General features: G+C 39.9%; 1 protein-coding gene, 1 long non-coding RNA gene and 1 pseudogene across 2 annotated transcripts; 1 reads left to right on the top strand and 2 right to left on the bottom strand.

Annotated features, from left to right (window-relative positions):
- Positions 1-2,164: 2,164 nt before the first annotated feature.
- On the bottom strand, positions 2,165-5,695 carry LOC119986762 (annotated as a pseudogene).
- Positions 5,695-12,921, bottom strand: LOC119986761. Its single transcript, XM_038831439.1, has 2 exons — positions 12,709-12,921; positions 5,695-9,503 (listed from the first exon to the last, which is right to left on the bottom strand). The coding sequence occupies exon 2, from the start codon at positions 9,090-9,092 to the stop codon at positions 5,853-5,855; it is 3,240 nt and encodes a 1,079-aa protein (XP_038687367.1). The 5' UTR covers positions 9,093-9,503; positions 12,709-12,921; the 3' UTR covers positions 5,695-5,852.
- A 2,717-nt stretch (positions 12,922-15,638) lies between these two features.
- On the top strand, positions 15,639-17,229 carry LOC119987385. The gene is made up of 3 exons (XR_005465443.1): positions 15,639-15,822; positions 15,937-16,011; positions 16,947-17,229. It is a non-coding gene; the product is annotated as an uncharacterized LOC119987385 (long non-coding RNA).
- Positions 17,230-19,987: the final 2,758 nt, after the last annotated feature.

Here is a 19,987-nt window from a genome sequence, read left to right as displayed (position 1 = left end):
ACTTGGAGTGGGTTTTGTAATTTGAAAAAACGGTGTGCACGGGATCATAGGGCCATCCCCGGCTTGGCCAATGCTTGAATGAAATCCCACTTGGAGCGGGTTTTGTAAATTGAAAAGACAATGTGCTCGGGATCATTGGGCCATCCCCGGCTTGGCCAATGCTTGAATGAAATCCCACTTGGAGCGGGTTTTAACAAGGTGCACGGGATCATAGGGCCATCCCCGGCTTGGCCAATGCTTGAATGAAATCCCACTTGGAGCGGGTTTTAACAAGGTGCACGGGATCATAGGGCCATCCCCGGCTTGGCCAATGCTTGAATGAAATCCCACTTGGAGTGGGTTTTGTAAATTGAAAAAGACAATGTGCACGGGATCGTAGGGGCCATTCCCGGCTTGGCCAACAATTTTGTTTGAAACCTCACTTGGAGTGGGTTTGGTAAATTTTAAAAAAGGTTTGCACGGGATCATTGGGGCCATCTCCGGCTTGGCCAAAAAAAAATTTTTTGTTTGAGAAAAAGTGATCGGGATCACTGTAGCCATTCCCGGCTTGGTTGAAAAGGATTTTTTTTGTTTTTTTTTTTTGAAGAAAAGGTGCTCGGGATCACTGTAGCCATTCCCGGCTTGGCTGAAAAGGGATTTTTTTGTTTTGTTTTGTTTTTTTTTTTGAAGAAAAGGTGCTCGGGATCATTTGAAGCCATTCCCGGTTTGGCTGAAAAAGGATTTTTTTTGTTTTTGTTTTTGTTGTTTTTTTCTCTCTTTTTTTTTTTTTTTTGAGAAAAGGTATTCGGGAGTTTTTGTAATCTCACCTTGACAGAAAGATGTTCCGAGCAGATGATATGCTTTGATTTGAGGAGAATGACTATGCCCAGGCTGTATCGTCTGCATAAACCTGTCATAATACAAAAAGGACAAACCATATGCAAAAATGATGCATGTAATGACCTATTTTGCTCAAATATGAATGTCTCATTACTGAGTGAATGCATGTTCTCTCAAGGCTTTGCCGTCCTCAAGCACGCGTACAGTTGCGAATTGCTAGAACAAATCTGCTTCTTTGTAGGGTTTGACTTTCTGACTCTGGATTTTCAATGCATCTTCTCTATGCTGATTAGCAAAAGCCTTCGCTCATTCCCAAACCCAACTCTTGAGCTATCTCTTTTCTTCTTCTATGCTTATTTGCATATGTGCCCACTTTTGAGTTCAAGGCTGCCAATTCATTTGGATTTATTTTCATTTCGTTGTGCATGTCATATGAATATGATCTTCTCTTTCCTACTAATGCTTACCTCGGCTTCAAGTCTTTCACTCAAATCTTTTCCAGCTCAGGATGCCAAAATCTAATCAAATTCCTATCAAGAGTAATGTCCTAATGCATATTCCACATTTCCTGTCAAAACTTTATCAGTGATAAATTCAATAGTATAGCCATGCATGTCAATTAATGAATGCAGGTGATAAACTTTTTGGAACATGGATTGAGAATGGAGTTGGGGTATGAAAAAAAAGATGCCATAAGTGACAAACTACAGAAATGAATTTCTTCACTATTTTTATTGAAAAGGATGGGTGCCAATTGACAAAGGTATGTACAAGAATGTAGAGAAGTCAAAAGAAGAAGGGACAAACCCAACTTCTCCAAGATGAAATATGTAATAATTCAAAGATTCCACCAAAACTGCCCCAGTTTTGGTGTGCACCCAATTAACAATGATCAAATCTGACTCGTCTGAGACTGTCTCTGAGTCCTCCATTTCTGCCAACAAACTTCTCATTCTGTTTAACGAACGAACAAATGATAGCATAAAGAGCATCCCGAGAACTGCCCCAGTTTTGGGTACTTGCCCAAATAACTGTCCTCCAATCTGGCAACGACGAGGTCGATTCTGTACTCCGCACCAATGTCAATGCAAGACAAGTTAACAACCAACAGACTCATGTCTCAACCTCCTTTCTTCAAACAATCTGCAATCGAAATTTGCAGCCATAATTAAAGTACCCGTGAGGGTTTTCACTTCAATAAAATTTCTTATTGTCCCTAATTTTTGCCTAGAGCACCCTTTCAGGTTTTCACTCTAGTGGGATTTTTTCTTATTTTGTCCCTAATTTTTGCCTAGAGCGCCCTTTCGGGTTTTCACTCTAGCGGGTTTTTTTTTTTTTTTTTTTTTTAAGCATAATACCGCCTGAGAACATCAACATTTACTGGGTGAGGCAAATCATCTCCATCCATCCTTGTCAAAATTACCGCTCCACCAGAGAATGCTTTCTTCACCACATATGGTCCCTCGTAGGTAGGAGTCCATTTTCCACGGTGATCCTTTTGAGGTGGCTGAATCATCTTTAGTACCAAATCCCCTTCTCTGAAACAACGAGGGTGCACCCTCTTGTGATGTGCTATTATCATTCGCCTTTGATAAAGTTGTCCTCTACAAAGTGCCCCTAATCTTCTCTCCTCAATAAAATTTAGATGTTCATAACGGGTTCGGACCCACTCAGTCTCGTCCAAATTGGCCTCCACCACTACTCTTATTGAGGGGATCTCTACTTCAATGGGAAGAACAGCCTCTGTCCCGTATACTAAAGCAAAAGGACTTTCACCAGTGGATGTACGTACAGAAGTCCGGTACCCATATAAGGCGAAGGGAAGCTTTTCATGCCAATCTTTGTAATTCTCTGTCATCTTCTGGATGATTTTCTTGATATTTTTGTTAGCTGCCTCAACAGCCCCATTCATCTTGGGACGATAAGGAGATGAATTATGATGCTTGATCTTGAACTGCTCGCATAAATCATTCACTATCTTGCTGTTGAAATTCGTGCCATTATCAGTAATAATCCTTTCGGGAACCCCATAGCGACATACAATATCTTTTTTCAAGAATCGAGCGATAACGTTACTTGTCACTTTAGTATAAGAATTTGCTTCCACCCACTTTGTAAAATAATCAATTGCAACCAGGATGAAACGATGTCCGTTGGAAGCTTTGGGCTCGATAGGACCAATAACATCGATACCCCACATTGAAAAGGGCCAAGGTGCTGCTAATACCCGTAGAGGGTTCACTGGGACATGAGTTTTATCAGCATAAATCTGGCACTTATGGCATCTGATCGCATATCTAATACAATCTCTTTCCATGGCAAGCCAATAGTAACCGGCTCGCAATATCTTCCTTGCCATTGAATATCCACTCGAATGAGTACCACATATTCCTTCATGAATCTCTTCCATAATCTGCTTGGCTTCATCAGTATCCATGCATCGAAGAAGCACAAATCCCGAGCTTCTCTTATACAATACATTTTTATCCAAGAAGAAAGAGCTTGAGAGCCTTCGGATGGTGCGTTTGTCATTATCTGAGGCCTCTGGAGGGTATTCTCCTTTCTCCAAATACTGCTTCACATCATAATACCAGGGTTTACCATCAGGTTCTGCTACTACATTCAAACAATGTGCCTGAATTTCACGTTTCTCAATCTTGATAACCTCCACTTCTCCTCGAGGGTCCAAACCAAACATGGCTGCCAAAGTGGCCAAAGCATCTGCCATCTGGTTTTCTTCTCTTGGAATATGATCAAATTCCACACAGTCAAAAAATTTGATCAACTCTTTGATGTGTTGATAATACGGGACTAACTTGGCATCCCTGGTTTCCCATTCGTCACACAATTGCCTGATCACCAATTGAGAGTCACCATAAACCTGAAGCTTTTTAATCCCAACATCAATAGCAGCTTGAATTCCCATGGCACAGGCCTCATACTCAGACACATTATTGGTACAGTTGAAATAAAGCTTAGCAGTAAACGGGGTAACTTTTCCCTCTGGAGAAATAAGCATAGCCCCAATCCCATTACCAATGATATTAGAAGCGCCATCAAACAACATAACCCATCCGTCCATATCTTTCCGACTCTCCATTTCTAAGGACAAGATTTCTCCATCTGGGAACCTTGGATTCATAGGCAGAGAGTCATCAATCGCCTGCTCTGCTAAGTAATCTGCTATTGTACTTCCCTTCACTGCCTTCTGGACAACATACAAAATATCATATTCTGACAATAGCATCTGCCATTTTGCAATCCTCCCCGAAAGAGATGGTTTTTCAAAAATATACTTGATCGGATCCATCCTCGAGATCAACCAAGTAGTGTGATAAAGCATATATTGCCTGAGCCTATGCGTAGCCCATGCCAATGAACAACAAGTTTTCTCCAACATGGAGTAGTTTGCCTCACAACTGGTGAATTTCTTGCTCAAGTAGTAGATCGCATGCTCTATCCTCCCTGATGAATCGTGTTGCCCTAACATACACCCCATCGAATTGTCCGATATAGTTAGGTAGAGAATAAGTGGTTTCCCAACAACCGGAGGCATCAAGACCGGTGGATTTTGTAAATACTGTTTAATTCTCTCAAAGGCACTTTGACATTCATCATTCCATTCTGATGGGTTATTCTTCCGAAGTAACTTAAAAATTGGCTCACACGTAGTTGTCAACTGTGAAATGAATCTTGCAATGTAATTGAGTTTCCCTAAGAAACCTCTGACTTCTTTCTCGGTGCGAGGGGCCGGCATCTCTATAATCGCCTTCGCTTTATCCGGGTCTACTTCAATACCTCTCCTATTGACAATAAAACCCAACAACTTTCCTGAGGTTGCCCCAAATGTGCATTTCGAGGGATTCAACTTCAATTGGTGCCTTCTCAACCTCTTGAACAACTTCTCCAGGTTAATCACGTGATCTTCATCCTCCTTTGACTTAGCAATCATGTCGTCCACGTACACCTCAATCTCTTTATGCATCATATCATGAAACAGAGTAACCATTGCTCGCTGATAAGTAGCTCCCGCATTTTTGAGACCAAATGGCATGACTTTGTAACAAAAGGTACCCTATAAAGTGATGAAAGTAGTTTTCTCCTGATCTTCCGGTGCCATCTTGATCTGGTTATATCCTGAGAATCCATCCATGAAGGAGAACGCAAAATGTTTAGCAGTATTGTCTACTAATATGTCAATTTGGGGTAAAGGAAAGTCATCCTTCGGGCTCGCCCGATTAAGATCCCTGTAATCCACGCACATCCGAACCTTACCATCTTTCTTTGGGACTGGTACGATATTTGCAACCCACTCGGGGTATTTTGCCACAGCGAGGAATCCTGCATCAAACTGCTTTTTTACTTCATCTCTAATCTTCAAAAGCATCTCCGGCTTCAATCTTCTCAACTTTTGCTTCACTGGCAGACAATCTGGTTTTAATGGCAATTTATGGACCACTATGTTTGTATCAAGTCCTGGCATATCCTGATATGACCATGCAAAAACATCCTGATATTCATGTAGCAAACCTATCAATTTGTCTCTATCTCCTCCTTCAAAAGCTGCACCAATCCTAACTTCCTTTTTCTGATCTTCAGTTCCCAAGTTAACAACCTCAGTAATTTCTTGGTGTGGCTGAATTATCTTTTCTTCTTGATTAACTTGTCTCAACATTTCTGGCGATATCTCAAATTCATCCTCAGAGTCATAGTCAAATTCAACATTGTTAATGGGTGCCCCAAAATCTGGTTCATTAGGTTCATCCTCTTCATTATCATCAATTTCAGTCCTGTTAAAATGGAATGTGTGAAATTTGGAATTTTGGGAGTGGTAGATGAAATGAAGTGAATAGACGTGAGAATTGTGAACAAAGATTTTTATTTATGATAAGCATAGCAGAATCATCTGAAACATGAGAACATACTAAGGCCATACTATGCGAATTCATCAAAAGACAAAGTAAAGACATGCTCATCACAAAAACCCAATCAGTGGCCGTGAGCTAGACCACAGATTATAGTGCATATGGAGATTACTCTTGAAGGTTGTTGATAGAGACTGGCAATTCGAAACTGGTCCAGTTGTTGAGCTCAAAACCTGGAGGCCGAGGGACAACATAATAAGACTTAGCAGCAAAGTTCTGATCCTCCTCTATAACAGCGACATGAAAATCTTCAAACTGCTCACACAGCTCTCCAAAATTTGCCCCAGTTCGACTCGTTTCCACTTGATCAACAGGAAGATTAAGGATCAATTTCCCTGGAATTGCCCCTGCATTGAGAGGATTGACCTTTTCCAAGAAGTCTCCAAACACGAAACTGTCATATAGCCAGGGGATTGAATTTTTCGGAACATCCTGCTCTCGACCCTCAAAATGAGCGATCCGTTTTGCCTGTTTCTCAGCCTGGATCTGTATCTTATCAGCTCTACTTGGCTTATACCCAAGACCCCAGCGCTCAGCTTGTTTCAATGCAACTATTGGCTTCTTTATCCCCTGCTCCTCTTTGCCTAAACCTCCCCCTGGTCGGAATCCCATCTTCAACATAATTCTTCCAATAAACTTAGCCACTTTTGATAAACGGGGCTGCACCAGAAACTGCTCTTCCTTCACAAAACTAGCAGTAGCAATCTCAAAGGATTGAAATGAGCTTTCAATCCCCTGCAGGGCCGCATCAATATGGAGTGAGTTTGAAACGCTAGCCACCATCCATTCCGACTGGCCTTTAACAATGTAGACTCTTCCTCCGTGAGCAAATTTGAGATTCTGATGTAAAGACGATGGTACAGCACCAGCAGTATGGATCCACGACCTACCTAATAGGCAACTGTAAGTCGGCGATATATCCATCACCATAAAGGGGACATTGAATGTAACATTTACGATCTCCAAAGGGACCTCGATCTCCCCCATTATCTCCTTCTTGGTTCCATCAAAGGCTTTAGCCACCACTAGTACTTGCTTCAAATATGATCTGTCAATTGGCAGCCTATCAAAAGTCTCCTTTGGTAGGATATTCAACGACGATCCATTGTCTATCAAAATACTTGCCACTTCAAAACCCCTACACATGGCCGAAATATGCAACGCTTTGTTATGGCCCATCCCCTCATCTGGAATCTCCTCTTCAGTAAATGATAATAAGTGAGTTGCGAGCACATTTCCGACAATCCCGTCAAAAGATTCTATCGGTATCTTTTCTGACACATAGGCCTGATTCAACATTCTCAACAACACTTTACGGTGTGGCTCCGAACTCATGATTAATTCTAAAATGGAAATCTTTGCCGGGGTCTTTTTCAATTGGTCTACAATCATATACTCGCTTTGACGGATAATCTTCAGAAACTCCTGAATTTCTACATCAGTCACTGCTTTCTTAATTTCCTCACATACAATATGATCTTTCTTCAAATCTTTCAAATTCTCTTCCGCTCTTACAACGTCCTTTCCCTTCCTTTTCCTTTCAGCTTCCGCTCCTGACATTGGGTCACCTGACTCCTCGCGAGAATAAACCCGTCCAGTTCGGGTTATCCTACTCACCCCTGAGATGTTATCCACAGCAACCTCAAGATCATTTTTCTCATATACCCACGGAACAACCTTATCATTCACGTAAGAAGGCTTTGAAGGATGTGGACTTTTGACAAACGGTTGATCTTCTAAAAAGTACTGCAAAACAATTGGCTTCGTCCTCCCACCAGGCCTTGGTCCTTTATAGAATTCATCCCCAATAGCATTGACTGCATTCAGGCACCCTGACTTCACACCAAATACTACTTTCTTGCTATCAATCAAATCCTGCACCTTTGCTTGAAATTGAAAACAATTCTCCAGAGAATGTCCCTCAACTCCTTTGTGAAATTCACAAGTCTTCAACTCATCATAACCATCGTATCTCAACGTCAAGTCCAACTCCTCTCTTTTAATAAGTCCTTCATTTTCCAAAGCACCCAACACCAAACTCAAAGACATAGTTACCTCTGCAATTTTCCTCCTAAACTCGCCTGAACCCTCAACAGCATTGGTACCTTCATTGCCATGATCCGGCAAAGGGTTAGTGGTCACATCGGGCTTCCTGATCCCATCAAAATTCAACCATCCAGAATTGACCATATTTTGCACAATTCTCTTGAAGGTCAGACAATTTTCAATTGAATGTCCAGGCGAATCCCCGTGATAGGCACACGTCACCTCAGGGTTGTACCAATGAGGATAAGGTGGATTCTGGGGTCCTCCTCCCGGGATAGGTGCAATAGCTGAATTAGACAATAACTTGTCATAACACTGGGCATAAGTCATGGGTATCGGAGCGAACTGCTCTATCTGCCTTCGGGGTCTAGGGTTATTTTCAAAGTTTTGGTAATTTTGGCGGGGTGGTTGGTAAGCTTGCTGAGGTGGCTGGTAATTTTGCTGAGGTGGTCGATAAGCTTGCTGAGGTGGTTGGTAAGTCTGTTGAGGTGGTCGATAAGAATGCTGAGGTGGCGGGTGGGAATTTGAGTTTAGGTGGTGGTTATATGAACTAGACAGCCTGGGAGCATTGCTTCGCGGCCTGTAATCAGAAGTGGGAGACCCATAAGTGGGATTGCTGCTATAATTAACGGTATGCACCTCGTTTTCCTTCTTTTTCATCTTCCCTCCCTTCTGATACTCTGGCTTCTCAAGCATGGGGACGCTAATGCTAATATTTCCTCTTTGCATGCATCTCTCAATACGTTCCCCTGCTCGGATCATTTCTCCTAAACCTGCATGCCCCCCTCCAGCAATTTTTGAAGTATAAGGCTCTCGAAGTGCGTCAATGAATGCATTAACCAGATCTTGTTCCGCCAACGGAGGGTGCATCTGGGATGCTAAGTCTCTCCATCTATGGGCCCAATCCCGAAAACTTTCTCCTTCCTTCATGACAGTACACTGAAGATCATAGATGGTGGGGACCTTCTCCATGTTATGCTCGTACTTTTTAAGGAATAAATTAGCCAGATCCTCCCAGGTCTCAACAGAAGACGGATCTAAGCTTGTAAACCACCGAGTTGCGCTCCCCGTCAAACTTTCCTGGAAAAAGTGAATCAATATCTTTTCATCATGAACATATGGCTGCATCCTCCGACAATACATGGTCAGATGATCTAGAGGGATTCTAGTACCATCAAAGAGAGTAAAAGCCGGAAGCTTGAAATCAGGAGGAATGATCAAATCCTTCACCAGACATAACTTATGGGGACTTAAAGCGCCAACAAGCCCAAATCCTTCAATTGAACTCATCCATTTTTCCATCTTTTTCTACTACTCTACAGTAAGACCCCTTCCTCCTTCCTCTTTAATCTCTACAGGCATGACATACGTTTTCTGCTGGGAATCCAGTGATGGAAATCCACCATCCCGGGCTGGCCCAACTACCGGCGCACTTCCTGAGAAGTTTATTGTCGCGTTGTCATAAAGCTGAAGCATGGGCTCTCCTTTTTGTGCTGAACTTTCTGCAACCGCTTTTCCTTTCATAAGCTGTGACATCTGAGTAATCAACATAGCCATTTGTTCTTTCAGATCTGTAATTTCCTGGCTCTGCTTCTGGATCAGTTCTTTCTGCTGTTCGTTCTCCATTGTCCTAGCAATTCGTAACTGTAATCTGGTGCGATAAGGATGACGGTGATATGAATGAACTGATGCTTTTTCTTTTTTACGTGCCACCTAATGATGAAAGAAATTTTATTAATTGATCAGTTTCATTATTTATGCTTATGCATGATGGTGGATTTATGTGTTCACTAATGCGTATGAAAGTAGATGTGGTCAAGTATGGATAATAAACAAGTGTACAAGTATATATGAACAGGTATGGATGATTAGCAGATGTACAAGTATATATGAACAGGTATGGATGATTAACAGATGTACAAGTATATATGGACATGTATGAATAATTAGCAAATGTACAAGTATCATAACCTAGGCTAACGTATACATTGCAAATGTATAAAAGATGTACAAGTGTGTTTTGATGGATATACACATACAGGTATGTATCAAGTACATATAAACATGTAAATGAGGAATAAAGGTATATGGTATTTAAATGTATAGAAAATAAATAGAGTTAAGGATAGGAGAATCCCCCATTGTTCCTAACAAAATCAGGTTCCTACCAATTTCTGAAGGTCTCGAACCGGATCTAGGGTTATGTAATGTGCATATGGGTGGCATATCTAACTATAACGCGGCTACGCGAGAGGCCACTGGATCAGGTTAGTTCACACCCCATATCTGGAAGTGGAACCCATCCCCCAATATCTTGAAGGGACGTCAATCCAGGAGGATGTCTTTCCTTGCTTACGTGAGGACAAAATCCATCAAAAGCAAAGATCAACCCTCACTAATCACTAGTAGGACCCGGTTTTTATGGGTCATTTGTGTGCATGTGAATAGTGATGTGTGTGCGGGGGAATCATACCATATCCTCAACAAACCCTCAAATTTTATGAAACCAAAAACCTGTTATTTTATCTACAATCATGAACAAACACATTAGATTCTTCAAAAATGTTGAAAGAAACATGTACAACAAAATAAACAAATCAACCAAATAGAAAAACAATAAGACAACAAGGCCCGACCCCTTTGGTACAACAACCAGATTTCCCCAGTGAAGTCGCCAGCTGAAGCAACCGGCTTGAAAAACAATGAAGTCGCCACCAATTGATTTTTAGGATGCAATTAGACATCCGTTCTGGTCTACGAGAAAAATGGGCAAGGGGGTCTATTGAGCATGGGGAAGGTGTTAGGCACCCCACAACTCCCGAAAACGGTTACCTTTGAATGTTTTCCTATTTGGCTCTGATTTGTTTTTGAAAATCCCATTTTGATGGGTCTTATTGGAAGGTAATGAAAAAAACCCACTTGGAGTGGTTTGGACAACAAGGTGCACGGGATCATTGGGGTCATTCCCGGCTTGGCCAAGGATTGGAGAAAACACCACTTGGAGTGGGTTTGGATATTTGAAAAAAGGGGTTGCACGGGATCATTGGGGCCATTCCCGGCTTGGCCAAAGATTGGATAGGGTACCACTTGGAGTGGGTTTGGATATTTGGGGAAAAAGGATTTTTTGGGGACTTGGTTGATGTACCAAAAGGGCCCACAATCAAGAAATATTTAATTTAAGTCTTACTCACAATTATGTTCTTCATGAGAAAAGAAAGAATCCATTTATGGCTCATTGAATGGGTCAAATATCTTTAAACCCGCCGTTGAGTCCGTAAATAAATTCTCCTAATCCCTAAAAACACATTTGCTTTCCGGATCCACGAAATCCAAATGTTTTCAATGAATGCCAATGGAACCCCAATATCTTGAAGGCTCTTTGGTATTTAATCAAAACATAAGGATTCCATAATTTAATCTTGATGTGTTTTATTAATGTGAGACGGCTTGGATTAATCCAATGACTAACGCGTTGCATTTATTTTCATGACATTCAAATAATCCTAGCATACGTCTAAGCATCATGGCATGGTGTGAAAAATCAAAATCCTAAGCATGCATTCTAATGCAATCATCATTCACAAAATCATCTCCTAATGTTTATATGCTTCTAGCACCCTAACATATTTATGTATGTATTTCTATTTTACATCACTATTTTTATCCTATTACTAGGATTACTCTTTACAATTATGTACACAAGACAAATATAAAATATTATACAACAATTGGGGTGTTGCCCACGGGACCCATTGCTCAAATCCGGCCCAAATCCTCTAAGTTGCCCTCCGGCCCAAGCGTCACAAGCCCGATCCAAGCCCAACAAACACAAACACAAACACAAGAATGGTCAAATGGGATCCAACGTCATAAAAACTCAAATCAAATTAAGTCCATATACCTTATAAATATGCATACATAAACACAAATATACAAATATACAAACTGGAATATACCCATATACAAGCACATATACAATCTATATATATATATACACACGCTGTATGTACGCATGCACACACCCACCATATAATACACACACATGCTCACAATATATATATATGCAACACTGTATACATATATATATACATATATATATACACACCATCTGCACACAAATATACACACACCTATTGTACGCACATACCCACACACACACAACATATATATATACACTGTAGACCAAACACATAGATATATACCACAGTATATATACACATACTGTACGCATATACACACACAAATACACATGCCATATATATATACATACACACCACACATATACATATATATGCATACTGTACATATATACACACACAGAGACACACATATATACCCACACGCTATATATACACCATATATATATATATATATATACACACCATATAATACACACACAAATCTATGCGTACACGCATAACATATATACTGACAAATGCATATATATACATACAACATATACATTCACACACAGACACCATATATGAATATAATATGCACTCAGACATGATATATATATATATATATATATATATATATATATATATATATATATATATATATATGCACCACACATACACACAAAAGAGATCAAAACAAACTCAAACAACATCTCAGTGGTTCATCATCAGTATAAACAGAATATAGGCATATAAACACCTCTAAAAACATGAACAATATACACATATATAAACAGGAATGATCCATATAAACAGCTTGATATAAACAAGAGCTCATATAAACAGATCCAAAAGAGAGACAAAATCTCAATCACTCATTAACATATAACAGGCACATCAAACTCGAAATAGGAATCAAAGCATGGATCTAAAGACATGGATCAAAAAATGGATCTAAAGACATGGAGCATCGAGTACAAATGTGAATCCAAAGAACCAAAGTGTATATGGGATATTACCTTCTTAGAGCAATAGAAAATCTCCCTTTTCAAAGTTTTCCTTGAGTGACGAAAGACTCTCTCCTTCTTCTTCTATTTTCCTTTTTCTTCTCTCTTGGTTTCTCCTTCTCACCGTTTGCTCTCTTCTCCCCCCTACTTCCCCCATTGCCTCCTCTCTTTTTATTCTTTTTCTTCTCCTTTTCTCTACTAGTGTGCGACACCCCTCCCTCCACCAAAACATAGTCTTCTCTTATTTGTCTTTTTTCAAACATCACCGAAAGTCTTCTTATTTGTTCCTTTTTCCTTTCTTTTTTCTCAATTTGTGTTGCACCTTTCTCTATTGGTTCCCCACTTTCTCTCCCACCTTTTCTTCTTTTCTTTCTTTTTCATTTTTTTTTCACCTTCTCCTCTTTTGTCTTTTCTTTCTTTTTCTTTTGTCCCCCACGATTTTCTTCCCTCTTTTTTGTCCCTTTTGACTTTTATTTTTCACACCACCTCCCTCTCCTATCATTGTCTTGTTTTTTCCTAACTTTATTTTATTTTATTTTTATGTTTTTTTGTTTTCTTTTATTCCTAAATATTTTCTAGAGTTATGATTCATTAGTGGGCTGGACCAAAATTTTGGGAACTTGTGGGCTTATGGATCAAAGAAATGGATTATGAATATTTGTGTGTTCATGGGCCAAAGAAATGAGTTTTATAGGCATGTGGGTACAAAAACGGGCTTTTGAATTTTTGTATTGTTTTTGGCCGGACGAAAACCGCTTACTACACTTGGCACACCTGCAAATCATCATCACCTTGGGCCACTTTTTGGTGACAACAACCTTTTTTGGCACACCCGGTGGGACCAGAGAAGAAACATCTGAAAACTACCATGGCACCACGCTCTTGCTTGTCAGGAAAAGAAACAATCACTGGGGAGAATCCATAAGAGGAAAACCCACTGGTAGAAATGGAAGAGGCTGCCAATGATGGTAGCACTGAAGAAAAGCAAGAGCTCATTGAAAGACCAGCTGGCTTATCTAATAAAGCCGCCATTTGTTTGAACATTTGGTCAAAACCATCAAAAATCTGGAGGTACGTTCTAACCAAACAATTGAAGATGCCATGAAACAGATGGAGCGAAAGTTGGAGCAGAAGTTTGAAGATATGACTATGGGGGGGCAATTCCCATAATAGAAAGGAGCAAACTACCAGGCTGATGGTGGTTACAGCAAGTACACTCCTCCTCCAATGCGCTCTCCATTTGGTAATGGTTAGAATTTCAGGCCTATCACATATGGAAATACTAATCCTATGAACAATCGAACTGCCTATGCAACCACTGAACCTACTGGATTAGAAGGTAACGTTGCTGCAGGAGTGGGTACTGCTCGTAGGATTCAACCTATTATTCCACCGAAAACACCACCTGTTGATCTGGAGACTCTCAGACAGTTAGTTCAAGATCTATATGGCCACGACCTTAGACAGGTTGGTCGGCCAGAATATCACAAACCCTATCCAGCTGCTGTGGATAGAGAGAATCCTTATCCAAAAGGATTTAGAGTACCTGATTTCACTTTATTCTCTAGAGAAGAAGGGCTGTCCACCATGGACCATATCGGTCGTTTCACTATGCAATGTGGTGAATTGGCAAACTATGATAACTTTGACAACCTTCGTCTCAGGTTATTTCCAAACTCCTTGACGGGAGCTGCTTTTACTTGGTACTCCACCTTACCAAGAAATTCCATCAATACATGGTGGGAGATGGAACGGTCATTTCATACTCATTTCTTTAGAGCTGAACCAGAGGTGTCTGTGGCTGAACTATCCAGATTGGTGCAGAAGGCAAGAGAAACCACCAATGCTTATATTGCTCGTTTTAAAAGGCTGAGGAATAGATGCCGCATCTATCTGCCTGAGTCAGAATTTGTCAAAATGGCCCAGCGAGGATTGGACATTAAATTGCACAAAAAAATCCAAGGTATGGAATTTTATGACTTTTATGAGATGGCAGCAAAGGTAGCAGAGTATGAAGAATTGTTGAAAGAAGAAAGTAGGAGAAAGAAGTCTTCTATGGGAACTTACTACCAGGAGATGGAGATGGCTTCTCCAGAGGTGACTTCAGAAAAGAAAGTGTGGGTCTGTCCCGCATTATCCAAATCAAAAGCAACTGAGCCAGCAAAGAAACAACCCATGGGTGGTTACATCAATTATACTTTTGATGTTACCAAAACGGAGGAGATTTTTGACTTTTTATGGCAGGAAAAGTTTGTCACATTTCCAGCTGGACACAAAATACCATCTCAAGAGGATATGAAAGGGAAGGAATATTGCAAATACCATGACCTATGGTCTCATACCACCAACAACTGCTGGACACTGAAGAACATGATTCAGGAGAAAATAAACAAGGGTGTCTTACGATTCCCTGATAAGGAGTCCATGCTGGTAGATGAAGATCCATTTCCTCCAGTGGCGACCACTATGCATGCAATTGATGTAGATCTTCGTGACTACCTGGAGCTTAAAAGGAAATTGAAGGAGAAATCTCAGGTATGGGAACCAAAAGCTCATAATTTTAAAAATTCTCAGGTCCACAAGGAAAAGAAGGGATGGAAACCGCGCTACATGCAACCACCAGCCAGCACCATTACCAACAGATGGCAGTTGGTGAAGCATAAGAAGTTTCCAGCACCTCTAACTAGAACTCAATTGAGACGAAAGCAGAGGCAGTATGCTGCCTATATGAGGAGTTACTATGTGGAAAATAATAAAAGTTGTGAGATGAAGTTAGAATGTTATAAGGGTTTAAAGAATAGTTGAATTAAAGTTAGGGTCAAATAAGCAAAAGAATAAAAAGTAATGGAAAAATAATAATAATAATAATAACATAAATAAACAAAACAAAACCAAAATAAATAAATAAATAATAAAAAAAAAGTAAAATGGGTGAAGGCACAGATGCCTTCACCCGAGTAACATTCAATTAAAAAAAAAAAAAGAGGTTGCTTTGTTTCTTCTCAAACCACACCACGGCAGCTCCATTTCCGGCGAATTTCCAGCGAAGCTCCGGCAGATGAGGGCGCTCCAAGCTTGAAACCTACACCCACACTCCATTGGGTTAAAGAAAAGAGAAGGATTAAGGTAAATTCTTGGTTCTAGGGTTAGGAGTTAAATAGGTTTTGGGGATTTTGATTCAAAGAGAGTTTTCTTTGTTCAATAACTTGAAATTAGGCTCTAATCTTCCTATATTATTAGGTTCAAGTGTGGTTCTTGAACCAATTCAAGTGGAGACTTTGCTTTCTTGATTTGGTGAAACTAACAAGTTTCAAGGTAAGATTTCTTGACTCAAATTGTTCCAATTAAAATTGGGTTAGGATGAAAATAATATTGTGATGGAATTTTAATGGTTTAACCTTGAAAAATTAAGGTAGAATGTGAATATTTAGAAATGGGTTGGATTGTAGAATATGGAAAGTGAGAGTTGAATGGGTTGAGGAATATAGAAATTTAATGAAGCTTATTTTATTGAATAGGTTAGTGAATTTATGTGGAGAATACATTGCGGTTGTGGTAAGAACTTGCAATTCGCTTTGAGGTAAGGAAATTCCACCCTTTGCTATTCTCTTTGAATATGTCTCCTATTAAAAACATTATCGTTTCTCATTGTTCATTATGATTCGTTCTTGCCCTAATTGCACCTAAGGGAGAGCAACCCCACTTTGTGATTTCTTCGTTGTATGATTTGAGTTATATTGCATACCGTACTTGTTCAATCTTCCATTGAGCATGAATTATTCTTGAACATGCATCATGTAGTGTATATATATGTAGGTTGTATGTATATCCTATTGCATCGCCATGTTGGACACGCATTGTAGTTGCATGGTAGATGTCGGGTATAGACCCGTATATCTCCTAGGTTTGAGTGATGTGAAATATGGAATGTCGGTGGGCCGTTCAGGGTTCCTATGAGTACGGGAATGCCGATGGACTGAGTTAGGATTCCATATATGCTCGAAGCACCATACGATGATGTCATTAGGCTATTCAAGATCCCGATATGTATAGGGATGTCGGTGGGCCAAGTTAGGATCTCGTATGGTGTGGCATCTACTACTTGTGTTGGTGTACATGATGTTAGCTATCATATTGTTTCATTTGTGCCTTTCTTTATTATTTCAGCCTTATATTATTCACTTACTCTTTATTATTCCCTATTGAGCCTTTCGCTCACCCTTTTCCTTTTCTTTATTCCCTCCTTGCAGGTGAGTCTAGTTCTGGTACCAGGGTTGCGGATCAGGAGGAGCGTGCGTGACATGGATAGGCCCCTAGAGAGTAATAGGACTAGATGGTTCTAGAATTTGATTACGTTACTAGTATTTTGTCATACTTGTTTTTCTTGTTTGAGACATGTTGTGTGATACCTCAATTCGATGGTGGATGGACGGTTGGAAGGGTGCTCCGTGTGATCGGGACTCCCGAATCGAATTTGTGGACTTCGTGTCCTGATAATTGATTATGCATGCAGAATTGCTCTTTACATTGGTTGTTTGATTATACATGTTAGTGTGTGTGGAAATTTATATGTGATTGTTAGGTGGCCTGAGGCCCTGCTTAGATTTGAGAATTTATGAATGATATGATTTATTAGGTGGCCTGAGGCCCTGCTTAGATTTGAGAATTTATTGATGATATGATTTGGTAGGTGGCCTTAGGCCCTGCTTAGATTAGAGAATTTATTTGTGATATGAATTGTTAGATGGCCTAAGGCCCTGCCTAGTATTGGGAATGTAATTGTGATATTTGCTACGCATTGACTCCAGGTTGGCATCCTCCGTAATAGGGGAGGTGCTGTCGAAATTTTTGGTGACTTAATGATTGAATTAATTAGGATATTGATTAAGATGATACTAAAAGTAACGCATTCTGGGTCGAGACGTTACAGACGACAAGGAATATGATAGGCTTGCGTGTCCACCACAAGATGTACACAGCGGCACTAATATTTGTCTTTAGTCTCGCAGTCCTCATCGAGGGTTTCTCTCACTACGATCTCGTCAAGCCCAACGTGAACCGCATGGCCAATGTTGTTTGAGGTAGGGATGTGTGGCATTCCTGCCTTACAGTCCTTCAATGGCAGCTTTTGGGCACGGGGTGGGGCAGGTGCTTTTCGAGGGTTGGGTTTTGAAAATCTAGGTTTAGTGGAATTGGGATTTCAAGAACTGATGGGAAAACAACTACCGGGCTTTTCAATTAGGGATGCTTTAAATATGCTCTTGATTTGATTTTGGGGTTTGGTTCTTCATAGGGTTTTGCCAAAAATGGAGTGTTATCATTGGAGGCAGAGCATGAACATGTTTGGAGATTTTTTTAAAAGTAGCAATGTGTCACCATTTGATAGGTTACATCCACATGTATACCACATCAGAAATGAAGAAAAAAATGCACTTAACTACGAAATCAACATTTTTAACAGAAATTTAACAAAAGGGGTAACTTGATCCATTTTGTAAGTGCAAGGATTTTGTTGATCCAAAAAAAAGATTAAGGGCTTTTTTGATTCAAAGAACAAAGTACAGGGGCTAATTCCGTACTTACCTCTTTTATTGCATTGAAGAATGGTCTGCATTTGTCGCCAAGCCTAGCTAGAAATCGTCTTAAGGCTGCTACTCGACCAATAAGTTGATGTACTTCTTTTGTTACGCGGCGCTTGCATATTGATGATTACTTCCACTTTTTCTAGGTTAGCCTTGATTCCCCCTTTTTGAGACAAGGAAATCGACGAAACCTCAAAGGCGTATTTTTCAAAGTTGACCTTCATGTTGAATTTATTTAAGATGTTGAACACTGCTCGTAAGTCAGATGGATGGTCTTTAACATTTTTGCTCATAATGAAATTTTCATCTGCATATGCCTCCACAGTCTTACCAAGGGGACTAGCAAAAATTTTCTTTATTGGCCTCTGGCAATGCTCTTGTTTTCTTGAGTCCAAAAGGCATCACCTGATAACAATAGGGTATGTTTCTCATTGGATGGGTTCATCTTGATATGATGATAACTAGAATATACATCTACAAATCTTAGTAGGCTTTTTCTCAAGGTAGCATCTACAAGTTGGTCAATTTTTGGTAGAGGATAGCTGTTTTTTGGAAGGTTTTATTAAAATCTATGAAATCCACATACTTATGTCATTTGCCATTGGGTTTGATGATCATAGTCACGTTGGCAAGCCATTTAGGATATTAGACTTCTTAGATGCAATGAGTTTTGAGGAGTTTGTTTACTTCTTCCTTGATAGCATCTTGACAAATTGGAGCAAGGTTTTTTTTTCTATTCTACTGGCTCCCCGCCTTGATGCTAAAGTGATGCATAATAACATTAGCACTTATTTCGGGCATCTCTTACTCATCCCAAGAAAATGTCTTAATATTTGATAGAAGCAAACTAGTTAACTCTCTAGTGAGCAGTTTGGGTAGCTCAGACCTGATGTAGAGTCTTTTTTTTGTTTCTTCTTCGATGATAATTGGGATCAACTCTTCGGTAGGAGTAGGTTTTGGATGTGTGATTTCTCTGACGTCCAAGTTGGCGAACGGGATAGAGGATTTCTTCTTTTCATTTAATTCTTTGATATAAGCCTACCGATGAAGCTTTTGGTCGCCTCTCATTTCCCCTATCCTATGATAATCAGTTGAAAATTAAACCTTTAAGTGGTAGGTAGATGCTCAATCCCAATTGAGCAACGATCTTCCAGTGAGTGCATTATATGGAGTTTTAAAATCGACTACTAGAAAGTCACAATAGAATAATTTTAACTTAGTGTGTGTACCCAAAAGTGACCATAAGTGTTATTACCCTAGGAGCTAGAACATGTTCTTTGATAAATCCATATGATGAGGATAAGAAAGGCTTTTGGTTCTCCTTTCAGATGTTCATTTCTTTGAAGACGTGATAAAATAGGATATTCGATGCACTACCATGGTCAATTAGAGATGTTTGACTGTATAATTCGCTATGATTGCCTCAACTATTAACACATCATCGTGAGGGATATTGATGTCATTAGTGTCTTTCTCGGAGAAAGTAATTGTTTCCTCATCCTTTCTCTGTTTTCTCCTTTTATCAACAACCTAGTAGACTATCAAGGCATAGGCCCATCCTTAGGAAGAACTTTCTCATCCTGATGCTTACCATCCAACAATTACGTTGATGGTTCAAACTGTACCTTAATTCTGCCTTTGGGGTAAATCTCCTCTCTTCTTTTTTGGACGTCATTCATCATCCTAATCATCGTCACGTCTTCTTGTTT

This window comes from Tripterygium wilfordii, chromosome 20, assembly GCF_013401445.1.
Source record: "Tripterygium wilfordii isolate XIE 37 chromosome 20, ASM1340144v1, whole genome shotgun sequence".
In the NCBI taxonomy this organism is placed as follows: Eukaryota; Viridiplantae; Streptophyta; class Magnoliopsida; order Celastrales; family Celastraceae; genus Tripterygium; species Tripterygium wilfordii.
This window is presented reverse-complemented; position numbering and strand designations above follow the sequence as displayed.